We start from the raw sequence: 27937 nt of genomic DNA, 5'->3' as shown, positions 1-27937 counted from the left end.
CCACGAATAGTAGCAAGTAAATCTACATATTCCCACAAAGTAAGGAAAATTTCCAAGTGAAACCGGAGGAAAAAGCATTTTAGTGTAAACGAGTGTAGGAAATCTATTTATGATTCTATATTTTAAAATACTCTTTTCATCGGATAAAGTCGAGAAAACTTCGTGTATCGAATTACAAAGTTCTCAAGTAAAGTGCAATCCCTGTACAATGCACATGGTACATTTGAGTGAACTCCGTGTTGTTTGTTTAAGCTCATTTTAATCTCATAATATAAGTGTATTTCAAGGTTCCCAAGTTCCTTGACATAGAACAAAGTGTGATTCATTTCATCAGAGAGAATATCCTCTTTGATTTCATACAACCTGTTGCTTCTTTGCATCCCGTATGTCGTGTATCAGTTGTCAGTCAGTTGTCACAGTCACAGTCACAGAATGAACTGATAATATAGTGTAAACGATAACGCGTGGCTTCAATTCCGAAATTATTTGGAGGTTTATAATTCTACATATTTAATATTTGAACTGAATACATTCGGTAAAATAAAATGCCGATACTTACCAATTTGTCTCGACGATTTCATATGTTGACAACGGATGCGATACCTGAACCACCGCGAATAGGGATTAAAGGGTACACTCATAATTTAAACGAGGGCGAGACAAATGAAAAATCGAAAACAACATCGGAAGTTAACAAATCACAAATCAATGACTCGGTGCCAACAAATACTCATCCTGAGACGACAGAAACAGACAAAGCGAAATTTTCCACGTCCGATTCAAAACAACGTCGCAAATCTAATACCAAAACTAATACGAAAACAAAGTCGAAACAATGCTGTAAGTATGTCGTAACTGTTGCATATGATTTCTTAAAAAAGGAACGATTCTACCCGATTGTTCCTAACAGATCGAAGTTTAACATTCAAGTTTTAATTACTTTCTTTAGCTCAATCAGCGAGTGTTGTAAATTATAATATAATCAATTCGAATGGCGTAAAAATCGGCTCGAGAACCAGTTACATTTGCAACATTAATCAGTTTCCTGCGAAAGATACCGCATCGTCAAAAGATTCCGAGTCGAAATCACGGGAATTGCAAATGCCTGCGAATGTAAAACATCTTTGCGATTGCACCGATGAAGTTACTTTGGAAGATATATTTGTTATTAAGACTCATATTGGACATGGTTGGAGAGACGTTGCCAGAAGATTATTCTATTCGGATGGTCAAATTGAACAATTTGAAGAAAATTATGGATTCAGAGGAATAAGCGAAGTAAATTGAATTACTATATGAGAATACGCAGTGCTGTAGTTTCTTTCAATATTGGTTTTAATAATGTAATAATGGTTTCCAGGTAATCTATCAGATATTTTTAGACTGGAAACAGGCTAATACAAAGGCTGCTGAGATTGGTCATTTAACAAATGCTCTGTGGGTTTGTCAAGAATACGATTGTGCAAAAAGATTAGCATCTTCCCGGAAAGATTCAATTTGATACGATTGTTTGCTTGACTTCAATGTATTTTATCATAATTATATTATCCGTTCACTAGCCAGGAACTGCATACATGGTGAAACTCGAAGAAATATATTTTAATGCTGTTCAATGTAAAGGAATCGGACAATGTATGATAAATGTAAATGTTCGATAAAATTTTTATAATTGCAATTTATGATATACATGTATATTACAAAAATTTTTACAATACTTGACATTTAATTATAAATTCATAACTGTTGAAAAACCAGATCAACAAATTATTTTAATTGAAATTCTATATATATATATATATGAGATCCAATAAAAAAAATACATTTACTTAACTAAGGCGGTTATTTAGCGAATTAAGATTTACATTTGTTAATTGGATGTTCATGTTTTAACTTCAGGTTCAGAACACGTGGGACTTACTGGAACATCTCTGTTTTCTATGTAATTTTTACCTTCTATTCTAGTACTAAAAATACGATTTTTACAATTCTCAAACTCGCATACCATTTCTTCTAAACTTTTGTTTCCATCCAATACTAAGACCGGTGCTGGTAAAGTAAATAACGTTTTATGATATAGCCACTCCTCATGAATATTATGAATATTTTCCAAATATTCCAACGACACAGACTTCTCTTCCTTTCTTGCTCTGGCTTTCAATCTCTGATACACAACGTCTGGAGATGTTCTTAGATACACTGTTTTAATATACAAATAGCATTAATAAAAACAGTTAGTATTTAACTTCCAGCTTACAACAGCACAATTGTCCTATAAACCATCGGTGATATGTTACCTATTAAATTGGTTTCTATATTAGCATTTTTCATACTCCATTCATACCAATCGTCTAAAACAGCAGCTTCTGCATCATTCAAAATCTTTTTACGTTTCATGTGCTCGACAAAACATCTTCCGCTATACACGGATCTTTCCATAATTTTATACGGGTGTGGAGTTTTGTGTGTGTGCAATTGTAACATTGTTAACTGCACATAGGATTGAAATAAGAAAGCATAACGAGATGTGTCTGTGTACATCAACTCCTAAACACCAACGATACATGCTCATTAATTTAATTTCTTTGTAACTTCACATTGATATACTAAATTTTCCAAAAGCTTACCAGTAAGTTAGTTTCAGCTACGTCGCGCCAGAGTTCTACAGGCTCCTCTAAGACTGTGGTATCTCTAAATTGTTTGAAATGACTTAAAAACGTTGTTTTACCGCTTCCTATGTTTCCCTCTATGCATACGGTAAACGGTCGATTGTATAATTTAAAAGACACGTTGGTCATTTTTGTCAGTAGTGTGGCCACAGTCTTCCCTTTAAATGTACAAGAAATAGACATGAAGTATTATCACTTGAAAACATTTTCAATTACTGTAACATTCATAGAGTATTGCTTACCGTTAAAAACGAAACAAAAACACTAAATATTTTAGAAGGAAGCAACCCTACGCAATGTAATGTAAACCGAAACTTTACGTATAGAATTTAGGCGGGAAAGTGCCTCTACACAATACCACAGCTACATATATACATACACCACCAAAGCAATGATGCTCGCAGGGACGTATCAAACACTAAAATACAAGTTTTCTTTTTTCATGTTCTATAGTCGTCACTGCATTATTATTACGACAAAAATTAAAAAATCAACAACATACGGCGTATAATTTGAAAGAATCAAGGTACAGATATACATATGTAAGTAAATATAAATGGGTACAAGAGTACAAGTAGGTTAAGTATTGCGAGTAGATACGTTCCTGCTGAAAGGAAAAACCGGCCAATGGAGGTCCACCGCATGCTTGCGTGTAAATAATACGTTATGACAAGTTGCAAATATTACGCGTTATTAATTGTTATGGAACTACAATTATGCTAAAAAACATGCAATTTCAACAAACTAAAATGAATTTATCAGCAATACTCAAATTATACCACTGTCACAAAACACTTTCGAGTACGTATGATGGGTTTCATGTCCACTAGTTAGTCAGTCGGTTGAAACTTACCATTGAAAATCATGACTGCTGAATGTTTGTTATTCTACAACGTATAATTTGTAAAAAGATCAATTAATTTGAATATTGTTTTCTCCTGCCGGTTGCTTCATTCGATGTAACAGCCTTAGAACACTCGTACTATAGATCTACGTGCTTACTAGTAATCAATAGAAATGTATGCAATACAGTTTTGTCTCGAGAAACGACAGTGGCTCGGAATCGACTTCTCCCGTTTCACTGATCAGAGTACCCATTCGGCCCTTTATTTTTGAGTAGTTTCTGGGCCCTTTCTTGGACCATATATGTATATACTTATATTAGTATATGTGGTCTAAACGGAGCTCTGGTCTAAGGTTGTCCGACAGACCATAAAGTTGCCGGCCAAGCAGCGAAATCTTTTGTTGGAAAAGGGTACAATGATAGATGGATAACTTCAAAAAAAGAAGAGGGGATATAAATTTCCTAGTTTGAAAACAAACGTTAGTGTCGTTTCTCAAGGCAGAATTGTAGTAGCTGACATGTACAAATAAATCTACATGTTATTTAATTATTTAAAGTAACATGTATACTTGATATTGAAATATAGTGGAATGTATTGTATAAATTTATATTTATATTTTGTACAAACAGCTTCTCTGGTATAAATCACAAGAAAGTTGAATAAAAAATGACATTAAATATTATATTTTAACTTTGAATGTATTTGCAAATGTATAGGTAGTAAAATACGTTTATTCCTAAAAAAAAGTTTCATTCCGTAAAATTTCTATGTAGATCGATTGAAAGAACCAAGAAAAACATGTGTTCGCGGGTGTCGAACGGCAACAATCGATACTAAGATTTCACATATCGTGTCCATTAGTAGTGTGACGTCGCCCTAATCGAAACAGGCGCCATCTCGGTAATAACTAGACATGATACCGCGCGTATTCGAACAGACACGTATTCTATAAGGATAATTTTTAAGAAAGCGCAGTTAGAAAATGTTATGTTAAGTTAAGAGGTCACTCGAGTAGGGAAAGCGAGACGCAAGGAATGCCAGCTGCAAGCGATAACGGAGCGGAACCACTTCTACTAGGACCAGGCCCGCTTAAGCGAAGGACAACGAGGAAAAACAGACCCGAGAGAAGACAGCTCTACAGCCTCCCTCAAGGACCTGGAAGACATAAATTAGTCACCCCCGAACAAGAGGCCACCTACGAAGACATCGAACGGCAATCGAAACGCACGTGGCATGCTACACGCGAGTAACCCCTCAGATTACGTCCCCTTGGGCCACTCCTTCGAAGCCTTACGCATTCTAGGCCCACGCAACTTAGGGGAGGAGACTACCCTTCTGATTGGACCTCACGACGCCCCACCATCAACGCATCCTGGAACCGGAGGTCCGATAAAAGGAACAGAGCAAAGGCCCGGGACACTCGTTTTTGATCTCGAAAATCACTTTGTCGACCCATCAACATTATTAGAAATACAGCAAAGTTTTCCGACCAAGTTACGTTATAACATTTTATATCCATTTTCCCTTCCCAGATAAAGCCGCGTTCGGGAGTTTAGTACCTTAGTACTTTGAGGCGTTTGAACTCATGCCGCGAAATTGATAGATTAACCGGTTGTGCCATCTGCAGACAAGTATCGTAATTTCGGGTCCCTAATACGTACATAACAGTGGTGACAGCGGTGGGATACGCCAACTTTCGTGCGCGCTTTTTCAAAAGAACACATTTGTGACTTAGAATTCGAACTGAACTAACAGTGTATTTTAATTAAATAAGGACAATAAAAGAGTGCAGGTGAACATTGAACTGTGAATTACAAACTGAGTTTTCGTGCCACTCTTCCCTCCTGGGTTTTGGCGTGGTTTCCCCAGGGAGCGACGGGTGAATACCGGAAGAGGTGATTATCAGCGGCCACGCAAGCTAGCCTAAAGCAACCCTGAAATCACTGGCAATCACTGGATACCTGCTGCGCACCTGCCATCCTGATAGCTGCACATTCAACATCCATTTGAAGAAGGGAACAACATCTAGTAAACGAACCTACCCTTCTGGAATTCAGTAGCAGCGGACATCGTCAACTCATCAGCAGCTCAAGTGTAAGACACACGTTCATTGTTTCTATCTCGAGTGACCAGTCAGGATTAGATTAGTTTGGTATTTAGATTAAGATAGATAATTGTCTAGTGTAAACATGAGTAACGATAGTCGATCGACTAGCTCGTGGGTTGTCGCGTGCCCGCAGGGAACCTCACGGTCTGATAGCTCCTCCGATTTCTCTCTTATCCCTTGGCGTGACCCTGAGATCATGCGAAATGAAATTGACAAACCATTTGTTCGGCCACCGGGGTATCAACTCCCATCGATTGTGTCTGAACAGTACGAAAATTCGAATATAGAGGAATTATCTTCTGCTTCCGCTGTCTCTAATGTCGAATCCGTCCGCGGATGCCAAATCTCTTTAAAATTAGCCTCAGAAATTTTGCCTGAATTTGATGGGAAGTCTACACCGGTGAAAGAGTTTACGAGATTATGCCGCGATATTTGGAAGGCGGTAAAGTTGAACGAACGGCAATTTCTTGTTAAAATAATAGAGAAAAAAGTAATTAAGGACGCGAAAAGTCATATCCGACGACAACGAGATACGTATAATCTGGAAGAATTACTAAAATCTTTGGAACGTGCATTTACCCCAAGGCACACTCTCGACACCCTCCAAACGCGTATGTCGAATATGTATCAAGAAATCGGAGAATCTGCACTCCAGTACGGGAATCGAGTCAAAGAATTATTAGACGATATACTTGACGCGATTGATGAAGAATGTGATCCGGACGTCGCATATGGAGTACGGACTAGGGCCATAGACAACGCCTGCAGTTGTTACATCACGGGATTGAGTAATACAATCGAGACTCAGGTTCGTCAAGGAAAACCCGCGATTCTCCAAGCGGCCATTGATTTGGCGATGGACGAGGAGGAACATCAAAAGAATAGAGCTCGTGTTCGTCGGGAAAAAATCGTGCGATACGATCGTCGCGAACGTGGGCAAGAACGAAGATTTGACACGAGACGTCCTCGCGAAGAAATAGAGACAGTCCGGGTAAACGAAATCCGGGCAACACGAGGCGGTGATGATCGTCGTTCACGCCTTTACTGCCATACCTGTCGGAAACCGGGTCACGCGTCAGAAAACTGCAATAGCTTCAAACGGCGGGAGGCCCTTATGTGCACTTATTGTAAACGGAAAGGTCATAACGAGTTTAATTGTTTTACTAAGCGCGATCGGGAACGACGTAGGGATAATCACCCATCATCATACATTGCACCTGGGCGTAATTTAAACTCCAATCTCGCTCTTCGAGACAGCGCTACGAAGAGTGTAGCAATAAAAGCGCGACCCGACTCTGCCAGGTTAACTACGATCTCAGTCGAAAGCGAACAACCCAACTCCCCGTCATAATTATAGATCATTGTTTTTTCCATAACAACCAGGGTTATTTCCTCATTGACACCGGTTCACAATTGAATCTAATTAAAGAAAGTGCGATTTCTCCAGAGGTTCATGTTAACACTAAAATTTCGTATCATTTGAGAGGCATTGGGACAGGAACTCGTCGAACCTATGGAGAAATTACTCTCAATATGCTGAGTGTCGAAATAAAATTTCAAGTAGTAGACCATAGCTTCCCCATAGAACAATCCGGAATTATTGGAATGGAATTCCTTACTAAACAGCAGGCTCTTCTAGCTTTTCGAGAAAAATTGTCAAGTTCACTAATCTTAGGGAATAAAGAAATTCCGTTTTGTAACCACCCTTCGTTCGACTTGCCGCCGCGAACTAAAACGTTAATTAAAATTCCTACTAAAACTCCAAATTTAAGGGAAGGTTACGTCAGGAAAATGGATTTCGGACCGGGAGTGTACGTAGGAGAAGCAATTGTTTCGCAAGATCAGGGTCATGTAAAATTGTTCGCCATTAATTGTACGTATGATCAGGTCAATATTACTCTACCTCCGGTCGAACTGGAAGATTTCGAGGCTCAACCCCCATTAGCCCGTTCTGCTCGAATCGGTAACCCAGGTATAGACAACCAACGCTCCTCTGCCGAGAGACTTTCAAAGCTTTCTGGCCTTCTTAAATTAGATAATTTGAACGAGGAAGAAAGAGTTAGTATTCTATCAAGTGTTGCTACTTACGCATACCAATTTCACTTACCTGGAGATAAATTAGAGTCCACCACCACCGTAAACATAAGATAATTACCACCGATGAGAGCCCGCTAAACACCAAACAATACAGATATCCTCAGATCCACAAGGCAGAAATTCAGAACCAAGTCCAAGACCTTCTTAACAATAAAATCATCGAACCCTCCGATTCCCCATATAATTCACCTGTTTGGATCGTGCCGAAGAAGCCGGATTCGTCTGGTGAACCTCGTTGGCGAATGGTCATCGACTATCGCAGACTCAATGAAAAAACAATCAACGACGCTTACCCACTCCCTAATATAACGGATATCCTCGATCAATTAGGAGGTGCTAAATATTTTAGCACGCTCGATTTAGCCTCAGGGTTTCATCAGGTATCTATGGACCCCTCTTCTAAATCAAAAACCGCATTTTCAACCCCTTTTGGACATTACGAGTTTAATAGAATGCCCTTTGGTCTTTGTAACGCACCAGCCACCTTCCAGAGGCTTATGGATCGTGTCCTCGTCGGTCTACAGGGTATCGAATTATTCGTATACATGGATGATATTGTCGTCTATGCTAATTCACTCGAAGAACACTCTAGAAAACTAAACACTCTGCTAGGTCGCTTGCAAAACGCTGGGCTGGCACTTCAACCGGAAAAGTGCATGTTTCTTCGCAAAGAAATAGCTTATCTAGGGCATCTGATCACTAACGAAGGAGTGAAGCCAGACCCCGGTAAAATTAAAGCCGTGAAATCGTTCCCGGTACCCTCGAATAGGAAAACAATTAAATCCTTTTTAGGATTAATCGGATACTATCGCAGGTTTATCAAGGACTTCGCGAGACTCGCAAAACCCATGACTCGATTGCTAAAAAAGAGTACTCCATTCTTCTGGAACCATGCTGCGCAAGAAGCATTTGAAAACCTAAGAGACACTATCTGCCGGCAACCCCTCCTGCAATATCCGGATTTTCGCAAATCATTTATAGTCACTACCGATGCCTCCAACTATGCCATCGGTGCCGTCCTCAGTCAGGGTGATATAGGCAAAGATCTTCCTATTGCCTATGCATCGAGAACACTGAACGACACCGAAACAAACTATTCTACTACCGAAAAGGAATTACTCGCCATAATTTTCGCTGTTAATCATTTCCGCCCCTATCTGTACGGCCATAAATTTACCCTTGTCACGGACCATCGACCTCTAGTTTGGCTCCACAACACCAAAGATCCAACCTCCAAATTAATGCGATGGAGAATCAAATTGAACGAGTACGATTATAATATCGTATACAAGCCAGGACGCGTAAATTCCAACGCGGATGCTCTTTCCCGTAACGTTCCGGATGAGGTTTTGCAACAAACGGCAGTGGAACTTCAAAGGGATTCTCACTCTAGATGTCAAGAAAAGATGCTTGTCCGCGCGGACAAAACACCGGTTACTGATATCGAAACGGGTGACGATCCTGGCAAAGTATCTCAATGTCTCGAATGTGAAGCTTCCGTTGCCGCCTGCTTCTTTGCTAGCGAGAAGTTGGCGGAAGAGATAGGAAATCTACCCCAGATAAACAACCAACTTGTATCCACCCGAACACCATCCACAATAACATCGAAATCCTGCAACAACATTTGCATGACTACTCAACAAGACAAGACAGTAGATCGTGTCCCGGGGAGTAAAGTGTGGACCCTTCTTCCTGCAACGCTGGAAAATTCGCCTGCACGCTATGTCGGTAGTTCCGGTTCTGCGCGCAAATTCCCAGACCGTCTCCAAGGACAAGCTGCAGTGCAACGAGAAGCGACGATAAAACCCGTACTCGCAACGAGGGAAATCTCGCCTGTACGCCATGTCGGAGTTCCGGTACGCGCGCAAATTCCCGTACCGTCTCCACGGACAGGCTGCAGTGCACGCATCGAGGGAAGGTATTTATGGGACACGGTTGACTCTGACGCTACCCAACCCGACGATAACCCTTTTTCAGAAGAACGAAACATATCCAACCAAGATCCACCGATCGCTGCCCGATTCAACACTAACGAATTATACACTTTAACCCATTCATGTTTTACCTACAGTAAAGATTTCCTATCTCTGAGAAAAGATCACATAGTTCATTTCATTTCGGCAAACTACGAGTTAACTTCTGCAACTAGTAATGAGTTACTCGAACAAGGGAGGTTCTCCATCCATGAATTGCGCAACGTGGATGCCAACGTAGGTGAAGCCATTGCCATCCGATCCGGTCGAACCAATATTTTCCACTTAATTACCCAAGAAACCCCCAATTCACCTACCAGCCTTACAAACATCGAATTGTGCATTCATAGTTTAAAAAATTTAATGAAGGGACTTGGCCTCTTTACTTGCAGTGTATCGAAAAATCGTAACGACTTAGATCAAATTCCTTGGATCGATATAGAAAAACTATTCAAGGCTGGTTTCTCGACGGAAGGGTATACTATCACTATATGCTCAAACGAACTAAAATTTCCCCCAATGGAACGGACCGTATAAAATAACCCGATTATTTGATGATTTCAATGCCGAAATCGCAATCAACCAATCACGTATGAAGATAGTCCATACCAATAAACTTAAATTAGCCCATATTAGGCCTGAACCGCTACCCGATCCACAACCAGATCCTTGATATACCTGTAGAATATCGAGTCGAGCATTATAGCAAGGGTGCTTACGTATGTATGCATATGTATCATGAATGCGGAATATAGGCGAATAATAATATATGCATATATCTTCTAAATAAGCTGTATCGTTAGTAACACCTATTTTTATACTTAGTCATACCACATCCTTTTATAATTATAAACATCATTATTAAGATCGCTATTACTATTGTCATTTAATTTCTTTTTGTGTTTTTGTATATATGCATACCTTTAATATGATTATGTTACAGTAGTTATTTTCTCTATTATTCTATATATCAAAATAAAATATCTGTCTATGTTACTAAGCATTTTAGTACCTCTGCTTTCTATAATAAATATTATTATAACTACCCCCTTTCTATACTATAATCATACTATACTATATTTTTTTTTATTGTCATCATTATTATTATTATTACTACTGTAGCAATTGGCGCTTTGCTATTATTTTTCCTTTTGCGTTTACCGTTAATTTTATTATTAATCTATTATTATTAATTATTATTGTTCCGCTTAGTTATAAGGTGTTCTACCTAGTATTAAAGTAAAAGTTGTTACTACATGTAACATCCTTTTTATTAAGGGGGGAGGTGTGACGTCGCCCTAATCGAAACAGGCGCCATCTCGGTAATAACTAGACATGATACCGCGCGTATTCGAACAGACACGTATTCTATAAGGATAATTTTTAAGAAAGCGCAGTTAGAAAATGTTATGTTAAGTTAAGAGGTCACTCGAGTAGGGAAAGCGAGACGCAAGGAATGCCAGCTGCAAGCGATAACGGAGCGGAACCACTTCTACTAGGACCAGGCCCGCTTAAGCGAAGGACAACGAGGAAAAACAGACCCGAGAGAAGACAGCTCTACAGCCTCCCTCAAGGACCTGGAAGACATAAATTAGTCACCCCCGAACAAGAGGCCACCTACGAAGACATCGAACGGCAATCGAAACGCACGTGGCATGCTACACGCGAGTAACCCCTCAGATTACGTCCCCTTGGGCCACTCCTTCGAAGCCTTACGCATTCTAGGCCCACGCAACTTAGGGGAGGAGACTACCCTTCTGATTGGACCTCACGACGCCCCACCATCAACGCATCCTGGAACCGGAGGTCCGATAAAAGGAACAGAGCAAAGGCCCGGGACACTCGTTTTTGATCTCGAAAATCACTTTGTCGACCCATCAACATTATTAGAAATACAGCAAAGTTTTCCGACCAAGTTACGTTATAACATTTTATATCCATTTTCCCTTCCCAGATAAAGCCGCGTTCGGGAGTTTAGTACCTTAGTACTTTGAGGCGTTTGAACTCATGCCGCGAAATTGATAGATTAACCGGTTGTGCCATCTGCAGACAAGTATCGTAATTTCGGGTCCCTAATACGTACATAACAGTAGATATGGATTCGACGTTCGTTAGTACAACGACACAATTTCCTTCAAAAAATGATTTGACGGATCATTTTTCGATCGTCAGAAATTATCAATCGGAACGTAGTACGTTGTAGTTTTCATTGATGATGGTTAATAAATTTTCTACGTTGTCATAAGAAGAATTTTCTATCTCATGAAATTATGATTTAAAGATATTATGTATCATGTACATACGCAATATGTAATGCGATATTACTTTAAAATTATTCGTATAGAAATATTACATTTTTGCAATCTAAAATCATTTGACGTCGATTGACCAAGGTTGCAAAACAATTGGTAACTATCAAGATTGCAAAACAATTAGTAATTATCCATTTTACGCTGTAAGTGAGATTATAATAAAAAAACAATGCGAAATTTTGTGAGCGATTTCATAATTTGGTAAGTGATAGGTAAATGATCTTGTTTGAAAAATTACATCTATAAAAATTGTACATTGTAATGAACTCTGGATTATGTTAAAATATATTCTAATGATTTTTTCATAGCATATTACTTTTACTCTCGGTAAGCCTTATATTTGGAGCAAGCGAAATTTTCCAGTCCCTGGTAAATAGTGGAGAGAAGTTGTTAGAATCTTCTTCTTACAATTGGATTGTTCGTTTGTGTTTAAATTTATTAAGTTATACCACTGTACTGTTACCGGGTTACCTCATCTATAAATATGTTCGTTACACCAAATACATACAAAGAGCAGGTAAAGAAACATAGAGATATTATGAATTTTAAACTAAATTGTTATATAAAATTCTGTCTTTTCGAGGAACAGGGAAAGGATATATTCCAAGTTTGATACATTCGTGTTTTATGGGTCACTGTGAAACAGGACTCTTAGACTCTTCTTATACATCCTCTCCATCTAATATTAATCAGCGTACTTTCATGCAAGATGCCTTACTACTTCTGTACTGCTTCTTTGGTTTACAAGTCAGCTACTTATCATGGGGTTATTTACAAGAAAAGATAATGACACAGGTATGGTCTGGAATTATTTTTGATACTGGTACAATTGAGTATATAAGCGAGATAAAAGTGCTATAGAGATAGAATCATTAATACATAGTGCAGTCCAATAACAACTTTAAGATTTGAAGGTATTTACTATGTAAAAATATTTGTTTCTTAGGAGTATGAAGATGGTAACGGGAATAAGGAACGTTTTCAAGATTCTCAATTTTTAGTATTTGTTAATCGAATTTTGGCATTTTTAATGTCAGGATTTTATTTGATAATTCAAAGACAACCACAGCATAAAGCACCGCTTTATAAATACGCGTTTTGTTCTTTGTCGAATATCATGAGCAGTTGGTGTCAGTACGAAGCACTAAAATATGTTAGCTTTCCGACACAGGTAATTGGTGTATTATTACTTGCCTTCGAAACTTTCATATTATAAAGTTATACCGGTACTTACCTGTTTCAGGTGTTGGCAAAAGCTTCTAAAATTATACCAGTTATGATTATGGGAAAAATAATCTCACGTACTACATACGAGTATTACGAGTATGTCACAGCCATACTTATTTCTATTGGGATGACATTATTTATGTTAGATAGTTCTGATTCCAGAAACGGTAATGCTTCTTATATCGATAACATCGATTTACAGTTTTGTCTCGTGAAACGACAGTTGCTCGGAATCGGCTTTTGCCGTTTCTCGGATCAGGGTATCTATTCGGCTTGACTTTGTTCTTGACTGGGCTGAGACCCTATAAGTCCGTAAAGTTGCCCGGTAGACCATAAAGTTGCACGATATCTTTTGTTGGAAAAGACTAGAATGTGGCATACCCTCTTGTTCTGGCACTAAGTGGTGTCGAAAGAATAACTTCAAAAGAAGAAGAGAGGATAGAAATTTTCTATTCTCGAAACCAACATTGGTGCCGTTTCTCGAGACAAAATTGTTTATCTGTGAAATTTGATCACTATTTTGCATTTGAATATTTTTAGGCAACGCAACTACTGCCTCTGGTATCATTCTCTTAGGAGGCTACTTAATATTAGATAGCTTTACAAGTACCTGGCAAAATGCGCTATTTACAGAGTACGGTGCAACGAGCGTACAAATGATGTGTGTAGTTAATATGTTCTCCTGTTTGTTTACCGCAATGTCTTTATTTCAACAATCGAGTTTTCCTCTCATGTTTTCGTTTATGACAAAGGTAATTTAAATGAAAATGGATTAATGGAATAAGCTTTTTGTATAATCATAAAAATGTTACCATCTTTTTTATAGTATCCCAGGTTCATTATCGACTGTTTACTTATTTCGATCTGTTCTGCGACCGGCCAGTTATATATATTTTACACGATTTCAAAATTCGGCCCAGTGACGTTTGTTATAATAATGACAATCCGACAGGTAATAAAAGTTACTTATATCTCGTATGCCAACACTAGTAAAATATGAAATGTATCGATGAAATTATGTTTTTGTTTCAGGGTCTAGCAATATTACTGTCGTGTTTGATATATCATCATCGGGTAACAGTTATCGGAATAATTGGTATATTACTAGTATTTGGTTCTGTATTTTTACGAATATATTGTAATAATAGATTGCGTGCAATTAGGAGGCGCAGAGCCGCGAATAACAGTATAAAAGATTGATCATGAAAATACAGAGAATAGGTATATATTCTTTAAGAATATTTTATTCTTCGAACACATATCTGATGAATTTCTTTTGATTTCAATCGATTACATTACATATAGCCTATAACGTGTCGATCGCGATGAATTGAACTCTAACGTTTAGTATTCTACTACATATACTTCTAAGACAAAATTTACAACTCTTACTGCAACTTTTTACATAAAAAACATAACTTTTTCATTAAGATTATGTTTATTTTCTTATACTTTATGTAAAATTCTATATGATTGAATAGTTTTTAAAAAAGAAACTGAAAAAAAAAGAAGAAAAGACAAAGAAACTGTTAATAAAAAGATTTCATTTTGACAAATGCCTATAAAAATAAAAATAGGTATGTGCACACGCATATACACGTAGAAGTACTTGTTACATAGTACCAAAGGTATACAAATCGAATACGAATCAGGTTTCATAGTTTTCATATCTTTTTTATCTGTATATTGCATACATTAAAATTCTGTAATATTGAAACTTTGGGTTATGCTTATAAAGGTGACAGAAGACAGAATTTAGCATGAGCTTACTCTTCGGGAGATGGAGGTCGATAAATAGCTATAAGGCACAAGATTGAAATGATTAATTCCGATGCCAACAAAACTAATTGTATGCTGCAAAGTATTACTTCTAGCCTGAGCACATAGTTTTGCCAGATCAAAAAATACAATGTTGCCAAAGAACTGGGCACCGTCAAAACGACTCCAATTAGAATTGGTAATCCGTGTTCGGTCAAGTTTCCTTTCCTTCCGAGATAAATTCTAGCTCCTTCGGTGACTATGAGGAAGAATAAAAGTGCAAACTCTGTCAGCGTCGTGCTCGTACCAGGTGAAGGCAAATTCGCAGCCTTGAAGAATCCCATGCCTATTTCGCAAACAGCAAACATACCGAAATAAAATGAATTTAGGTACATGAGAATTTCGTACGTTAAAGAGGAACTGGCTATCGTGGGCATTCTATTGAATTTTAATCGGCATACAGACAATTGTACACATCAGGCTTCGCGTACGGTCTGTTTATTTGAACTTGGTTTCATTACTGAACATGTTCTTTCTTTCGCTGTGAACATTCATTATCATTTATTCCCTTGTAATTTAGCCGACGAGAACGAATACCTTACCATAATTCTCCTTGCTGTGCCGACTTTGTATAATTTAATCGAATTTCCTGTAATACAATGGTATAGTCATCATTTCTAACATGAAAATCTATATTTCCTTCTTCAACCATTATAAATACATACACGTGTGCGTGACGTATAAAATTAGAAAAATGCATTGAAATTATCGCAGCGAATAATCTTTATATAGAACTTATTTCTTACTGAATACCAAGTTGATACCAACGCCTACAAATATCGCACCACTTGGGTTAGGAAGATGTAAACGCGAGGATATCAAGTTGCTAGAATTATTTTCTTCGTTTTTTCGATGTGTCCGCTCTTTCGTTTTTCATTATCAATGCTTGTCCGACGCCACCCTCGCCCATTTCAAGATCCTGTATTTATTTTATTTATATGCATACCAATGTATGCATGTCTCTATCCTCTCTGCATGTATGTATACATCTGTGTTTGTGTGGTTTAAGCATTTCCGCTTTATGAATGCCTACTTCTCTCTGTCGGTAACTTTTTTGGTTATTAGTTTGAGCGTTTGCGTACTACATAGAACGGCGCTGTACGGAGACTTTGTTTCGTTCCGAGGTCTACCGTTAGATAGCGTTTTCCAGATTTTTGTTACATTGCTGACTTTCTGTCTCTTTGGGAGGTCACGATCACATGATGATCACAGACAACAGACGAGGTTTAGAACAGTTCAGGAAGTAGAGTGTATGTTTACAGCGTTCTTTTGTGAGTAATCAAAATGATAAATGTACAAATAAGTACTGCATCTGGCGTAAAACAAGTTTTTACCGTTGACACGTCTATTAAAATTGCTGAATTGCGCAATCGAATTGAAGATTTAACGGTAAGTAGCGCAATTACTTGATCTAACCTTAAAATGTTGCATTCAAGTGACCAAAAGTTTTCGATTGTAGAATTTCTCGCACGACAACTTTTATATCGTACACAATGGAAAACTTGTGGATGAAAATGGCACTTGCTACGGTGGATGCGTTTCTGTCGTTCCACGTCTGCTCGGAGGGAAAGGAGGCTTCGGATCGATGTTGCGCGCAATCGGTGCACAAATCGAGAAAACTACGAATCGAGAGGCTTGCAGAGACTTGAGTGGCCGTAGACTTCGCGACATTAACGAGGAGAAGAGATTAAAGGCTTGGATCGAGAGGCAAGGCAAGCGAGACGAAGAAGCTGCGGAGCGTAAGAAAAAAAAATTGGAACGACTTTGCGCCGAACCGAAACACGAATTCAAAGATCAGACTTATGATCGTGAGAGATCGGCCTTAACGGAAAGGGTTGGCGACGCTGTCGAGGAAGGGTTCAAAATTGCTGGCGAGTCAGGATTAAAAAGAAAACACAACGAAGAATTTAAACCCAATAAGAAAAGAACATTACTGGATATTGATATCGATTCCGACGAATTAGATAGTTCCGATGAAAGTGGCAATGAAGAAACAAAAGTTACGAAAACGAATGAAACCGGACGATTATCAAACGATAGTGGACACTCTAGCGACGAAAGCGGTAGAACCAGCGGGAATATAACCGGGATGGAAAATAATTACTCGGAAGATAGTTCTGATCGTCGAATAGAAAATAAAAATTCGAGTAACGTGCCAGCATCAAACAATGATTCCGTCGCGATAAATCGCAGCGAATCGTTAGATGTCAATCCGGTGGTGCCCAGAGATGGACTCTCGTCTAATACTAATACTAAATAAGTTCTCTTTCTGTATTTTACATGTAATATTGTACAAGTGTTTGCATAGTAAAACAATAATCAGTATTTCATTCGAGAGTATTATTGTTATTATTTTGAAAAATATGTTTCCTACGTATCAAGAAACTTTCCATTCTGTTAGTTCGTTGACGAGTTTAGCGCCCACTGCAAATAGGGCTACCGAAGCGATAAACGACCTGTAAAAGTCATCTACCAACAATTCTCTGCACTTGCATCGACGCACCCATTTATAGAGATCTTGCGCATATTTTGAACCAGTCGAGTACAAACGATCGCTTCTCGTGTAATTTCTTTGTATTTGCGTGTGTACCATATGCGCCAAAGTTCCCAAGCACACATAGTAATACGATTTATGACAACATTTTCGCGACGTGAGCTGAAAATAATGATTACGCGTATACTTTTATCATTGCACAACGGCGTGCTTAGAAGAAAAATATTTACGTATGTATCAACAATTCTCACATTCGTGCAAGATTCGTTCTCCTTGATAGATAATGTATTCGATAACGAAGTGGACGAACGAGCACCGTATTCCGCGGACATTTTTAATTTTTCCCGCGGAGTACAAATTTGGCCTGCAGAACGTTTAAATTCCCTTCACATGGTGGTAGCTGGAGCTGGAAATTCAAGTGTAAACAAAATCGAAGGATATCGATACCGGTGTTCTCTTGTCGAACGACAACATAGACAATTGCAATACTAAACGAATAATATTTCCATTTAGCTACGTAACATCTAACAATGTAACCTATCCTTGCTTACATTATGATATCGCTAATAACATAATGCGTCATAAAACCATTACCGTTTCGGATGTAGCATATATCTTTATACCGGGTGGTTTATGAGAAACAGGCCACCTAAATAGCTCCATTAGGCTTAGAAATAAAAGAAAATGTTAGAGGAAAGTTGTGCTGTTACAGGGGGCAAATATGGTGAAATAAAAAAACGTTCCAATAGCAGTCGGTTTCAAATTTTTTTGAAGGTCATCGATGGTTTTTAAATAGCACCATATATTTTTAACTTCACAGTGTTGTACCTGATGTCAAGACGAGGTCAATGACCTGATCTTCTATGACCTTCAAATGACCATGAACTGGAAAATTTATGATAAAGCAATCATAACTTCAAAATGTGCAATCATTTTATTTGAATTAATTTAAATGTTCGAAATCATGACCTTGAGCAGTAATACAAACATTTAAACGTTTTACATGGCAATCAATTGTACTTTTAATTGTTTCTGTTGGAATTGATTTACAAGATCTAATTATTCTTTTCTGCCTGTTCTCTGGTGTAGTCGGTTGATCACGATACACATCGTCTTTGAATGTTTCCTACAAAAAAAATCAAGAGGAGTTAGATCGAGTGAACGAGCTGGCCATGGTATGTGTCCATTACGTCCTATCCAGCGATTATTGTTCAGAAATTCTCTTACAGTACGTGAAGAATTAGCGGGACAGCCATCGAGTTGGTGCCACATTACTCCACAAATTTCTAAAGGCATGTCTTCTAAAAATTTATTGTGCCGGGAATAAAAAAGTATTCAATTAATTTATTCCTCAAAATTCCGCACCAAACGTTGATAGTCCAGGGTCGTTGTTTATCTGCTTGTCGTAACCATTGTGGATTCGCATTACTCCAGTATTTCTTAAATTAACTTGACCATGATTTGTGAAGGAAGCCTCACTAATAAATAATACGTTAATAAACAATCGGCTATCATTTCTAATTGGCCAAAAACCCCACTCACAAAAATTTACGAGATTTTCAAAATCTCTTTCATGAAGTTCTTGGTGGAGCGATATGTGATATCGGTGGAATTTGTGCAATAGAAATATTATTCGCAAGATACTTGATTCTTTTTTGTAGGGAACACTGAAAGATGATGTATATCGTGATCAACCGACTACACCAGAGAACATGCAAGAAATAATAATTAGATCTTGTAAATCAATTCCAGCAGAAACAATTGAAAGTACAATTGATTGCCTTGTAAAACGGTTAGATGCTTGTGTTACTGCTCAAGGTCATAATTTCGAACATTTAATTTAATTCAAATAAAATTGTTTGGCGTCGACCGACGGTCGGAGTCGCCTGGGGGCGGGGACCACTCAGAAATGAGCGCGCGAGGAGGCAAGGAGAAGACGGGAGAGTCAGAATGTTGTCCTTTCGGTTCTAAATGCACTTTATTGTCTATGTCAAGACCGTAGCCCTGTTAGTCGCCGAACAACGCACGGAAATCTTACAGAATGATAGCCTCTGCTTCGAATCTCGCCGGAAATCTTGAGCGGCACCTTGACGAGGGCCGTCGCGATCGGAAAATCTTCAACGCGAGCGTAGGAAAATCTTGTCACGAGCAGAGTCACACACCGCGACGCGGAAATATCGGTTGGTCGAAGAATCACAGGCGTTGAATAGTTCGACGAAACAAAGTATTGAAAATCGCGAAAGGACAGAACGAACGCTAATAGCACGCGAATTGAATCTGACTTGAGCGAAAACCAGAACTGGGAAAAGAAGAGAGCTGCTCCGCCAGGGGTGAGCCTAGGGGGCCGGCAGGTCGAGCCTGTGTGACCACACATACATGAAATCCATATACGTATATGAACTTGCAAGGGTTAAAATCTTGACAAATTGACGCTTCAATATTGCAATGAGCAGTTTAAAAGTGGTCACTTGTGTTTCCTAAAAGTCCAATCTACATCTGTCCAGAGCCCAAATTGCGAATTCCTACCTCATCGTGGAGTAATTTGCAATATTCGGCAGCATATTCGTGTAGCGAAACGTGCAAGCATCAGAAACTTTTTCAAATTGCCGCTTCAATATTGCAACGAGCAGTTTATACATGGTCAATTGTCTTTCCGAAAGGTTCAATCTACGTCTGTCCTGAGTCCAAATTGCGAATTTCTACCTCATCGTGGAGTAATTTGCACTATTCCGCAGCATACATATCGTACATACGTAAACCTGTACTATCGATCTGCATTATCGACCGTATTCTGTCGCAGCGTACAGTGTTTGCCGCGGAGAGACCGTGGCGCTAGTAAGCGGAACCGCAAAATTGTGCCTTTTTTTCTAGACATTTTACGTCTTACATAAGTAATCAATTAAAAATGCATACCACCGTGTTTGTACACGTCTTTGCTACGTCTATCCAGAGCCTTTTTTTCGATACGAACACTAAATCTCTCGAAATTAAGAGAATCTCTCAGCGGCAGCCATCTTGTGACGTCATGCTTACTCCACGATGAGGTGGAAATTCGCAATTTGGGCTCTGGACAGACGTAGATTGGACTTTTAGGAAACACAATTGACCACTTCTAAACTGCTCATTGAAATATTGAAGCGTCAATTTATCAAGATTTTGACCCTTGCATATTATGCGACCTCGCCCAACGGTAACGAGCGATCGCTACGTGACTCGAAACACCTAGAAAAAAAAAGAGAACTGGAGGGAACGCTCGACGGTTATCGTAACGGCCGGGAGCTCCAGAATTCGAATCCCGAATAAAAATTATTGCACATTTCGAAGTTATCATTGCTTTGTCATAAATTTTCTAGTTCAAAATCAGTTAAAGGTCATTATTTGGAACTATAGCGAGAGGAATGAGGTATATAGGTTGCGATAGAGACAGGTAGAGAGTAATAGTGGACTGTATGGTATAAAACTAATACATTGAAAGAAAGCGGAAAATATACAAGAAAAGAGGTGAATACAGGAAGGTACGGGATCACGGCGAATAAATGGAAGTCGATGGTGTGACGCGCAAATCGTGAAGCGCACGATTTGGGAGAGTGAATAGTCGTGAAGCGTACGAATAAACGAAGGTATAACGAGACTGTGATCGAGCGATCGAGCGTGTCAAAGGACCCCGCGCAGCGGTTATCGCGGGTTATTTATACTGTGCGGGGCCACCGGCAGCGGAAGGAATAAGGAGTGGGGTTTTTGAAAATGACAAAGGATTTGGCAGTGTCGAACGTTAGCTAGCGCACGAGAGCAATGCCCTAACGGCCGCTGCTGCACAGGAAACAAGGACGGTGGGTGACGGATTTGATATTTTCGAATATGGGAACGGTGGCTCACGCGACAAGTAATCGTTCAGACGTAAACATAAAGTTTACGTCTGCGTGCGTTCACCCGGTCTCGGCGCCGAGCTCGATCAGCTGGGCTATTGTCAACGCCGAGACACGGTCGCACCGAGGCCGCTCGTCTGCGGATTAGTTCGCAAAAACTATTTGGCCTATATAAGAAGAGAAATGATGCTTGCGTTACCGAAATTCTCGGTAACGCCTGCAGCGATTTCGAACAGTCATAGTGTACTACATCATTGAAAGAGACGTTGAAAACGACTACAATCGGAACTCTTTTTTATATCACCATATTTGCCCCCTTTAACAGTTTCTTATATCTCTAAGCCTAACGGAGTTATATACATATACATAAATATATATATATATAAATAAATAAATAAATAATATAAATAAATATGAAAACGCATAAACGCATAAACGTATTTTATATATATATATAAATATGTATTTATGTATATGTATATAGCCGGCCGAGTCATTGCCCTCGTGTCAAAAACAAACGCCGCGCGCCCGACTGTCTAATGCCGCACGTTTTTTGGAAACAATGTAAACGGCCGGGGACCGGGGGAATGAACTGGCCTATAAACACAGGCCAGTGTCATCGCCCGTACCCCGACCGGGTCACGGAAAAACCCATGTAGATGCGCGCGAACGCACCTGTGTGTACGTTAATAAAGATAGGCCGCGGAGGACGCGGAGCACCCTTTTGACAAAACGCGACGAAACGAGAAACACCACGATTAACGATTACGATTCACGGCTACGATTAATGTTTAACGATTTACCGATTGTGTATACGACTTACGGCATACGATTTAGGATTTACGAGTACGGACACGTTTTGATTATACTTTTCGCGATATTATTGTAACTTTCACCGCTATTCTAAAATAAAGGGCAGATACTTTTTATACTAACAATCCTGTTCCTACATAAATATATATATAATAAGTTTATCCTTTCGTTCTTTAATTTATCTTGAGGAAATAATAACTAAACTGAGTTTCACTGTAAACACAAGATTAAATTTGTCTCTACTCTTATCAGCTGTCAGTCCGGCATCTTGTTCTACAGACATGCGCAATACGTATCTAATTCAAAATGAGTTTTAAAAGGAATACGATAAATTTACATAACTTCTATCGTATTTCTTTTACATATATATTCTAGTTCGCTACAATTTGTTGTATTGTATACAATATATTATATTATATTATAATATATCATATTACAGTATAGTATACAATACAACAAATTGTAGCTGTTCTTATTTGTTTCGATTTAAATATTCTCTTGATGTATAATTTTCTCGAAGAACGAACGAATAGTGAATTTTGTGAGGAAGTAAGGAGGAATGGAACCCAAAATATAATGAAGATGGAACACGCGTATCGGTCTCGGGATGTGCCAACCTCGGGTACAGAAGTACGAATACGAATACGATCCAAAAAATTGCAAAAAAGACAGATTTTTTGCTATTTCCTCGTTCTCCTTCGTTCTTTCTCGGTTTTCCTTTTTTTATTGTGCACGTCCTGCGGATGACGCAAGGAAACCGCGCGATCGATCGTTTCAATGGAATCACAGTCAAAAAAGTCCGAGCAGAAATTCGAGCAACTTTGAGCCGCTCGCGAACGGTCAGCATGAAATATCCGAGATCAATGTAATTAGTTATACGAAACATTTTGGAATAGTGGGGGAACCAGTTGACCGTGACTCCGGTTAGGCTAACATTGCTCATTCGGATCGTCAGTCTGTATCCCGATCTTCGACAAAACGGCCACGAACTTCGCTGGCGCGACGAATTTTCCAAAGATCTTGCACGGCCATTCGAGGACCGCTACGAAGGAATCATTCTGTTCACGTGACGCGACGCATCGGAAATTATGAACCTGTTCGTCTCGAGCGTGTTTCTCCAAGCGTTGATACTGTACTCTGCCAATGCACGTAAGTAAAATTACCAACGGAACATCCGCGTCCCGAAGATCAAAGAGAATCGCTGCTCTCGACAAAGAAACTGCATGCTAACGTTTAAACCGTCGTTCACGAAAGAACAAGTACTCCTTCCGCTTTCGCATTGGCGTTTGCGTTTTATTGGTTCGCATAAAATTACAATCATGAGAAGACCCGTCCTCGCCTTATCAAAACAATCATCTAAATGGCAGATAATTCTTCGAAAATTAACGTTATTTTCAACAATTTCAATTCCAACCAAACGATTTCAATTTCTTTGTTTTATCCGGGTTTTTCAGAATTTTCGGGGGCTGGAGGACCGAACTGCGTGACACCGAACGGCGTGAATGGCGTCTGCATTGGAATTCGACAATGTCCGGTATTGTTCAGTATCGTTTCACTTAATCCCGTTCCACCAGATTCGGTCCAGTATTTGAAGCAATCTCACTGCGGTTTCGAGGGGAGGGACCCGAAAGTGTGCTGTCCACCCGAACAACTTCGTCCAACGGAGGACCCATTTAATAATAATCCCTTGCTACCAACCGAATGCGGCAAGGACTTGTCTTCGAGAATCGTCGGCGGAGAACGCACCGACATCGACGAATTTCCTTGGATGGCCCTCTTGGAATATGCGACACGTAAGAACAACCATTGTCCCTTAGCTTAGATATCGTTGCATAGATTGAACGTAGAACTGGTAAACTGTCTGCGAGACTCCCCTGAAACATTGAAGTCGCTGTCGGTATGTTTTAGCGAGCAGTATAAGGACGCTCTGCGGAGGAGTGCTGATCACCAGGCGTTACGTATTAACGGCAGCGCACTGTATCAAAGGCAGAAATAATCGCAGGACCCAGAGTTTACAGAGCGTCCGTTTAGGAGAATACGACACGAGCACTGCCGTCGATTGCATAAAGGACGGAGACGTGATCCAGGTCTGCGCGGACGAGCATATCTCGGTCGCAGTGGAGGAGACGATCGTGCACGAAAATTACATACCAACCTCGACGCACCAGAGGTACGACATTGCGTTGATCAGGTTGTCCCGAGACGTTCCGTTCACTAACTACGTACAACCGATTTGTCTACCGCCGAACAATTCCATCGGGCAAAAGTTGGTCTCCGCCGGCTGGGGGCAAACGGAAAACCAAGAATCGTCATCGTCGAACCTGAAGCTGAAGATCTCCCTTCCTTTCGTCGAGAGGCAGCAATGTCAGGCGGTTTACCGGACCGCGGGGGTTAACCTTGATCCCGGCCAAATCTGCGCCGGAGGAGAAAAGGGCAAGGACACGTGCAAAGGCGATTCCGGAGGACCTCTGATGGCCATGGAAAGGTCACGAGTGAGTGCTGCAAAGTGGACCGTGGTCGGCGTGGTCTCCTTCGGGCCAACGTCCTGCGGTATGGAAGGATGGCCTGGAATCTACACCAATGTTAGCCACTATGTGCCTTGGATACTCAGCAAGTTGAGACCTTGAAATTCGAATAACACATTCCTACTGACTCGACGCGACGCCTATCCGATTCGGCATAACGAAATCTTCTGTAAAACTATCTATTCTATTTTGTACTTTTACCGTTGTAGTACCCCCGACCATCCCTTGCCTCTCCCCGACCTACATTTTACACTGTAAAGTATACATTCTCTAAATAAAAATCTCAATGAAATTTAACGTGTCGAATTCGTCGAGAGGAGCATGTTTTCTTTGCGATCCATCGCTATACTAATCGGTGCGAAAGGTTATCGTTTTTAGCGAGTAGTTATAGTCTGCAGTTGTGCACACACATGTATGTAACGAGAGCGCGGTGCTCGATGCGCGATATGCGAAGAACAATTTCCCCATACTCGCAGAAGCCGCAACCCAACAAATAAAGCGCGACCAATGACTAATAAGACGCGTAGTTTGGGAATTGCCGAGAATTACGAGGAATTCTCGGGAATTGTTGGAAATTACTGGGAATTGCTGGGAAGAGTTTTTCTATTACCCCCCTCCTCTGCAGACTATTTTATTGTTTGATCGGAAGATTCGCGGAATTCTACAGATGGCAGCAGTTAGAACATCAACCAGAGTTGTGCTAATTCAGTTACGTTGTAATTCAATTATACAATTGAACAATTCGATCGAATTGTACAATTGAATTACATTGTATATCGATTATTTAGTAATTCAACTACGTCGTAACTGAATCACATAATTCAAACCTTTCAATTAATTCAATCACTAATTATTTTAATCAGATGTGTAATTGAAATACAATATAATTAAGATACAGCTCTCCAAATTATGTATAGCCTAGAACTTTGAAGAATTTCTCCTCCTTGTTCGTAATACGTCAAAGTGTTCCTATTATTGGTTAGTGGTAAGCTAAAAACGTTCCTTTTTTCAGTTTTTTGTTATTAGATGTTTTGTTTTTTGTTATTTCATTTTACTTACATATAATATTAGTGTCCGTTTAATGAGTCTCATTAGATGATTGTGGTTATTTTTTCTTTTAATATATATCGTAACCTAGGTAAAGTAGAGACATGTTACATGAGTAAAAAAGCTTTAGTAAACATTGGTCGAAAGGTCAACCGTTTCTGAGATATAAACATTTTTGATTGCTAGTATCATGATTGATTTACTTGTGTTACGAGCCAGGGCTGCGAGCAACGCGAGAGGCCGGCGAGGGGTTGTTACCCCAGGAATATGGTTTCGATTGTTAGTTAATATTGAAATCTTTGTTGATTTGAATTTAAGTTTGGTTAGCCTCGTAACTTATATATATATATTTTAATTGATACAATCCGAGCGGTAAGATTGTATCGTGTGGGAACGTTCAATTATTAGATTAGGATATTAGGCAATAATTGAGGGTTGTAGATTACGCGAGTTAACAAACATAACAAATATATTCTGAATTAGAATAGTTACAATTGTAGTTGTCTGTGTCGCGAATGAATGTAATAAGTATACAATTGGAGAAATTGTTACCTATGCTGCACGGTGTTGACGCACTGGCAATGCGGGGTCGGAGAGCGATTGTTGAAAGCCAAATAGAATATACACGAACTACCGGAATCTATAAGGTTACGTTTGATTCGAAAGGGACTTTTACCCGATCTCACTAGAACTGACTCTTACGCGTGTAACGCGACGTGACTGCACGATTACTATACCGCGACCGAATCAATTCTGAACCGTTTCTCAACTAACCGAAGAGGATGAAAATGAATGGGTTTATATACCCTAAAAATGAGAGGGAAATATGTCTGTTTTATTCTACGGTCGCATACTCGTATTTGTCGTTTCTAGTGAGTTTAAGGTTTGCAGCTGGATCTTTTGTTTATAGGGGTAAAACGAAGGGTTAGCCAGGATGTTTCCTATCAAAGACTATCTTGACAAAACATTCCAGAAGGGGATGTTTTGAAGATTTCCATATTAAGAAATCGTACGGTGCTGTTACTGAATCATGCTTCGTGCCAGCTGCGTCCAGCCGGAGTACAATCATTAAACAAGGGGCCTGTTGGGACACTTTTCGTTCTCAGAAAAGAGATTAGAACTTCTAATCGAAATGAACGTGGAGAAACGTCTCCATACGTAACACTTGCTTGCATCGCATGCGATGTTTACTTTAGTGTTTACAAACCGCGTTCTGTAGCGGAAAATCCTAACACGTGAAAATTTTTTATAAATATCAAAAAGCCAGTAGTAAATGAATCGTGATGCGAGCAAACAAAAATGTTTATATCTCAGAAACGGTTCACCTTTCGACCTATGTTTACTAAAGCTTTCTTACTCAGTGCAATGTATCCTATATACCATATAAATATTGAATGTTTTTTTTAACACCCTGTATATCGTAACCTAGGTATTGTAGAGACATGCTTCCTTTTTCAGCTTTTTATATTTATGTTTGAAATTTAAAAAATTTGTAACGCAGAAGTTATCTCTGTTCAGATAGTATAAATTTGTAAATAATAAATTCCTTCTGTTTGAAACCTTCACATGGATTTTTCATCCTCTTATTACCTATTACTTTATTATTCTTTAATTTTTAAATTGAATTTAATTACATCGTAATTCGTAATTGATGTAGTTAAATTGCAATTACGAATTACATTGTAATTTAATTGAATGAAGATCTGAATTATAAATTACAATATGATTGAATTACAATGTAATCCAATTACTTTGTAATTATAATTCCTGGAGTAATTCAATTGTAATTCTGTACAACTCTGACGTCAACGACAATCGGGCGGGTATCCGTTCTCCGAGCAACCAGAAACCAGACAGTTTTCGAATCTGATTTGTCTGCTTCGCAAGGAGTTTGAAAAATCACTGGCTACAGGCAAGTGTAAATAGGAAGGCGATTGTCTAAACGATTGGAATGCATTGCATCGGATTGCATCGAATCGGATCAGTTTAACGGGATCGCAGATCGCTGATCTTTGAACGTCTTTCAGATGCGAAAAGAAGCGCGCCATTAAACAGATTAGGCACAAGCAGACTCGTCGCATCCTTCTCCCCGTGCTAGAGGCTCTTCTTCTGCAGGGGTGTACCGCACGTAAGTAATGTCGCACGAG

General features: G+C 39.3%; 6 protein-coding genes across 8 annotated transcripts; 4 read left to right on the top strand and 2 right to left on the bottom strand.

Annotated features, from left to right (window-relative positions):
• The first annotated feature begins 545 nt into the window (after positions 1 to 545).
• Imd (death domain-containing immune deficiency protein) lies at positions 546 to 1501 on the top strand. The gene is made up of 3 exons (XM_076801308.1): positions 546 to 840; positions 950 to 1278; positions 1361 to 1501. The coding sequence occupies exons 1-3, from the start codon at positions 546 to 548 to the stop codon at positions 1499 to 1501; spliced, it is 765 nt and encodes a 254-aa protein (XP_076657423.1).
• Positions 1502 to 1581: 80 nt separating this feature from the next.
• Positions 1582 to 3724, bottom strand: Dnk (deoxynucleoside kinase). 2 transcript variants are annotated; one of them, XM_076801306.1, is made up of 4 exons: positions 3520 to 3724; positions 2625 to 2824; positions 2295 to 2544; positions 1582 to 2196 (listed from the first exon to the last, which is right to left on the bottom strand). In XM_076801306.1, the coding sequence occupies exons 1-4, from the start codon at positions 3530 to 3532 to the stop codon at positions 1880 to 1882; spliced, it is 780 nt and encodes a 259-aa protein (XP_076657421.1). In that variant the 5' UTR covers positions 3533 to 3724; the 3' UTR covers positions 1582 to 1879. The 2 variants fall into 2 exon arrangements, with proteins under 2 accessions (XP_076657421.1, XP_076657422.1); XM_076801307.1 differs by lacking the exon at positions 3520 to 3724 and adding an exon at positions 2909 to 3046.
• An 8058-nt stretch (positions 3725 to 11782) lies between these two features.
• LOC143361221 (adenosine 3'-phospho 5'-phosphosulfate transporter 1) lies at positions 11783 to 14466 on the top strand. The gene is made up of 8 exons (XM_076800455.1): positions 11783 to 12201; positions 12309 to 12517; positions 12590 to 12795; positions 12947 to 13171; positions 13244 to 13394; positions 13768 to 13979; positions 14054 to 14179; positions 14260 to 14466. The coding sequence occupies exons 1-8, from the start codon at positions 12170 to 12172 to the stop codon at positions 14425 to 14427; spliced, it is 1329 nt and encodes a 442-aa protein (XP_076656570.1). The 5' UTR covers positions 11783 to 12169; the 3' UTR covers positions 14428 to 14466.
• A 414-nt stretch (positions 14467 to 14880) lies between these two features.
• On the bottom strand, positions 14881 to 16024 carry LOC143361222 (transmembrane protein 216). 2 transcript variants are annotated; one of them, XM_076800456.1, is made up of 2 exons: positions 15711 to 16024; positions 14881 to 15634 (listed from the first exon to the last, which is right to left on the bottom strand). In XM_076800456.1, the coding sequence occupies exon 2, from the start codon at positions 15420 to 15422 to the stop codon at positions 14994 to 14996; it is 429 nt and encodes a 142-aa protein (XP_076656571.1). In that variant the 5' UTR covers positions 15423 to 15634; positions 15711 to 16024; the 3' UTR covers positions 14881 to 14993. The 2 variants fall into 2 exon arrangements, with proteins under 2 accessions (XP_076656571.1, XP_076656572.1); XM_076800457.1 differs by having other exon boundaries at positions 15792 to 16024.
• Positions 16025 to 16237: 213 nt separating this feature from the next.
• Positions 16238 to 17375, top strand: LOC143361379 (splicing regulator SDE2-like). The gene is made up of 2 exons (XM_076800723.1): positions 16238 to 16434; positions 16505 to 17375. The coding sequence occupies exons 1-2, from the start codon at positions 16330 to 16332 to the stop codon at positions 17303 to 17305; spliced, it is 906 nt and encodes a 301-aa protein (XP_076656838.1). The 5' UTR covers positions 16238 to 16329; the 3' UTR covers positions 17306 to 17375.
• A 5680-nt stretch (positions 17376 to 23055) lies between these two features.
• On the top strand, positions 23056 to 25040 carry LOC143361686 (serine protease ea-like). Its single transcript, XM_076801278.1, has 3 exons — positions 23056 to 23367; positions 23673 to 24011; positions 24127 to 25040. The coding sequence occupies exons 1-3, from the start codon at positions 23307 to 23309 to the stop codon at positions 24843 to 24845; spliced, it is 1119 nt and encodes a 372-aa protein (XP_076657393.1). The 5' UTR covers positions 23056 to 23306; the 3' UTR covers positions 24846 to 25040.
• Positions 25041 to 27937: the final 2897 nt, after the last annotated feature.

The sequence above is a fragment of the Halictus rubicundus genome, chromosome 15 (genome assembly GCF_050948215.1).
Source record: "Halictus rubicundus isolate RS-2024b chromosome 15, iyHalRubi1_principal, whole genome shotgun sequence".
Classification (NCBI taxonomy): domain Eukaryota; kingdom Metazoa; phylum Arthropoda; class Insecta; order Hymenoptera; family Halictidae; genus Halictus; species Halictus rubicundus.
The sequence above is the reverse complement of the archived record's forward strand: the minus strand, read 5'-3'. Positions and strand labels throughout refer to the sequence as shown.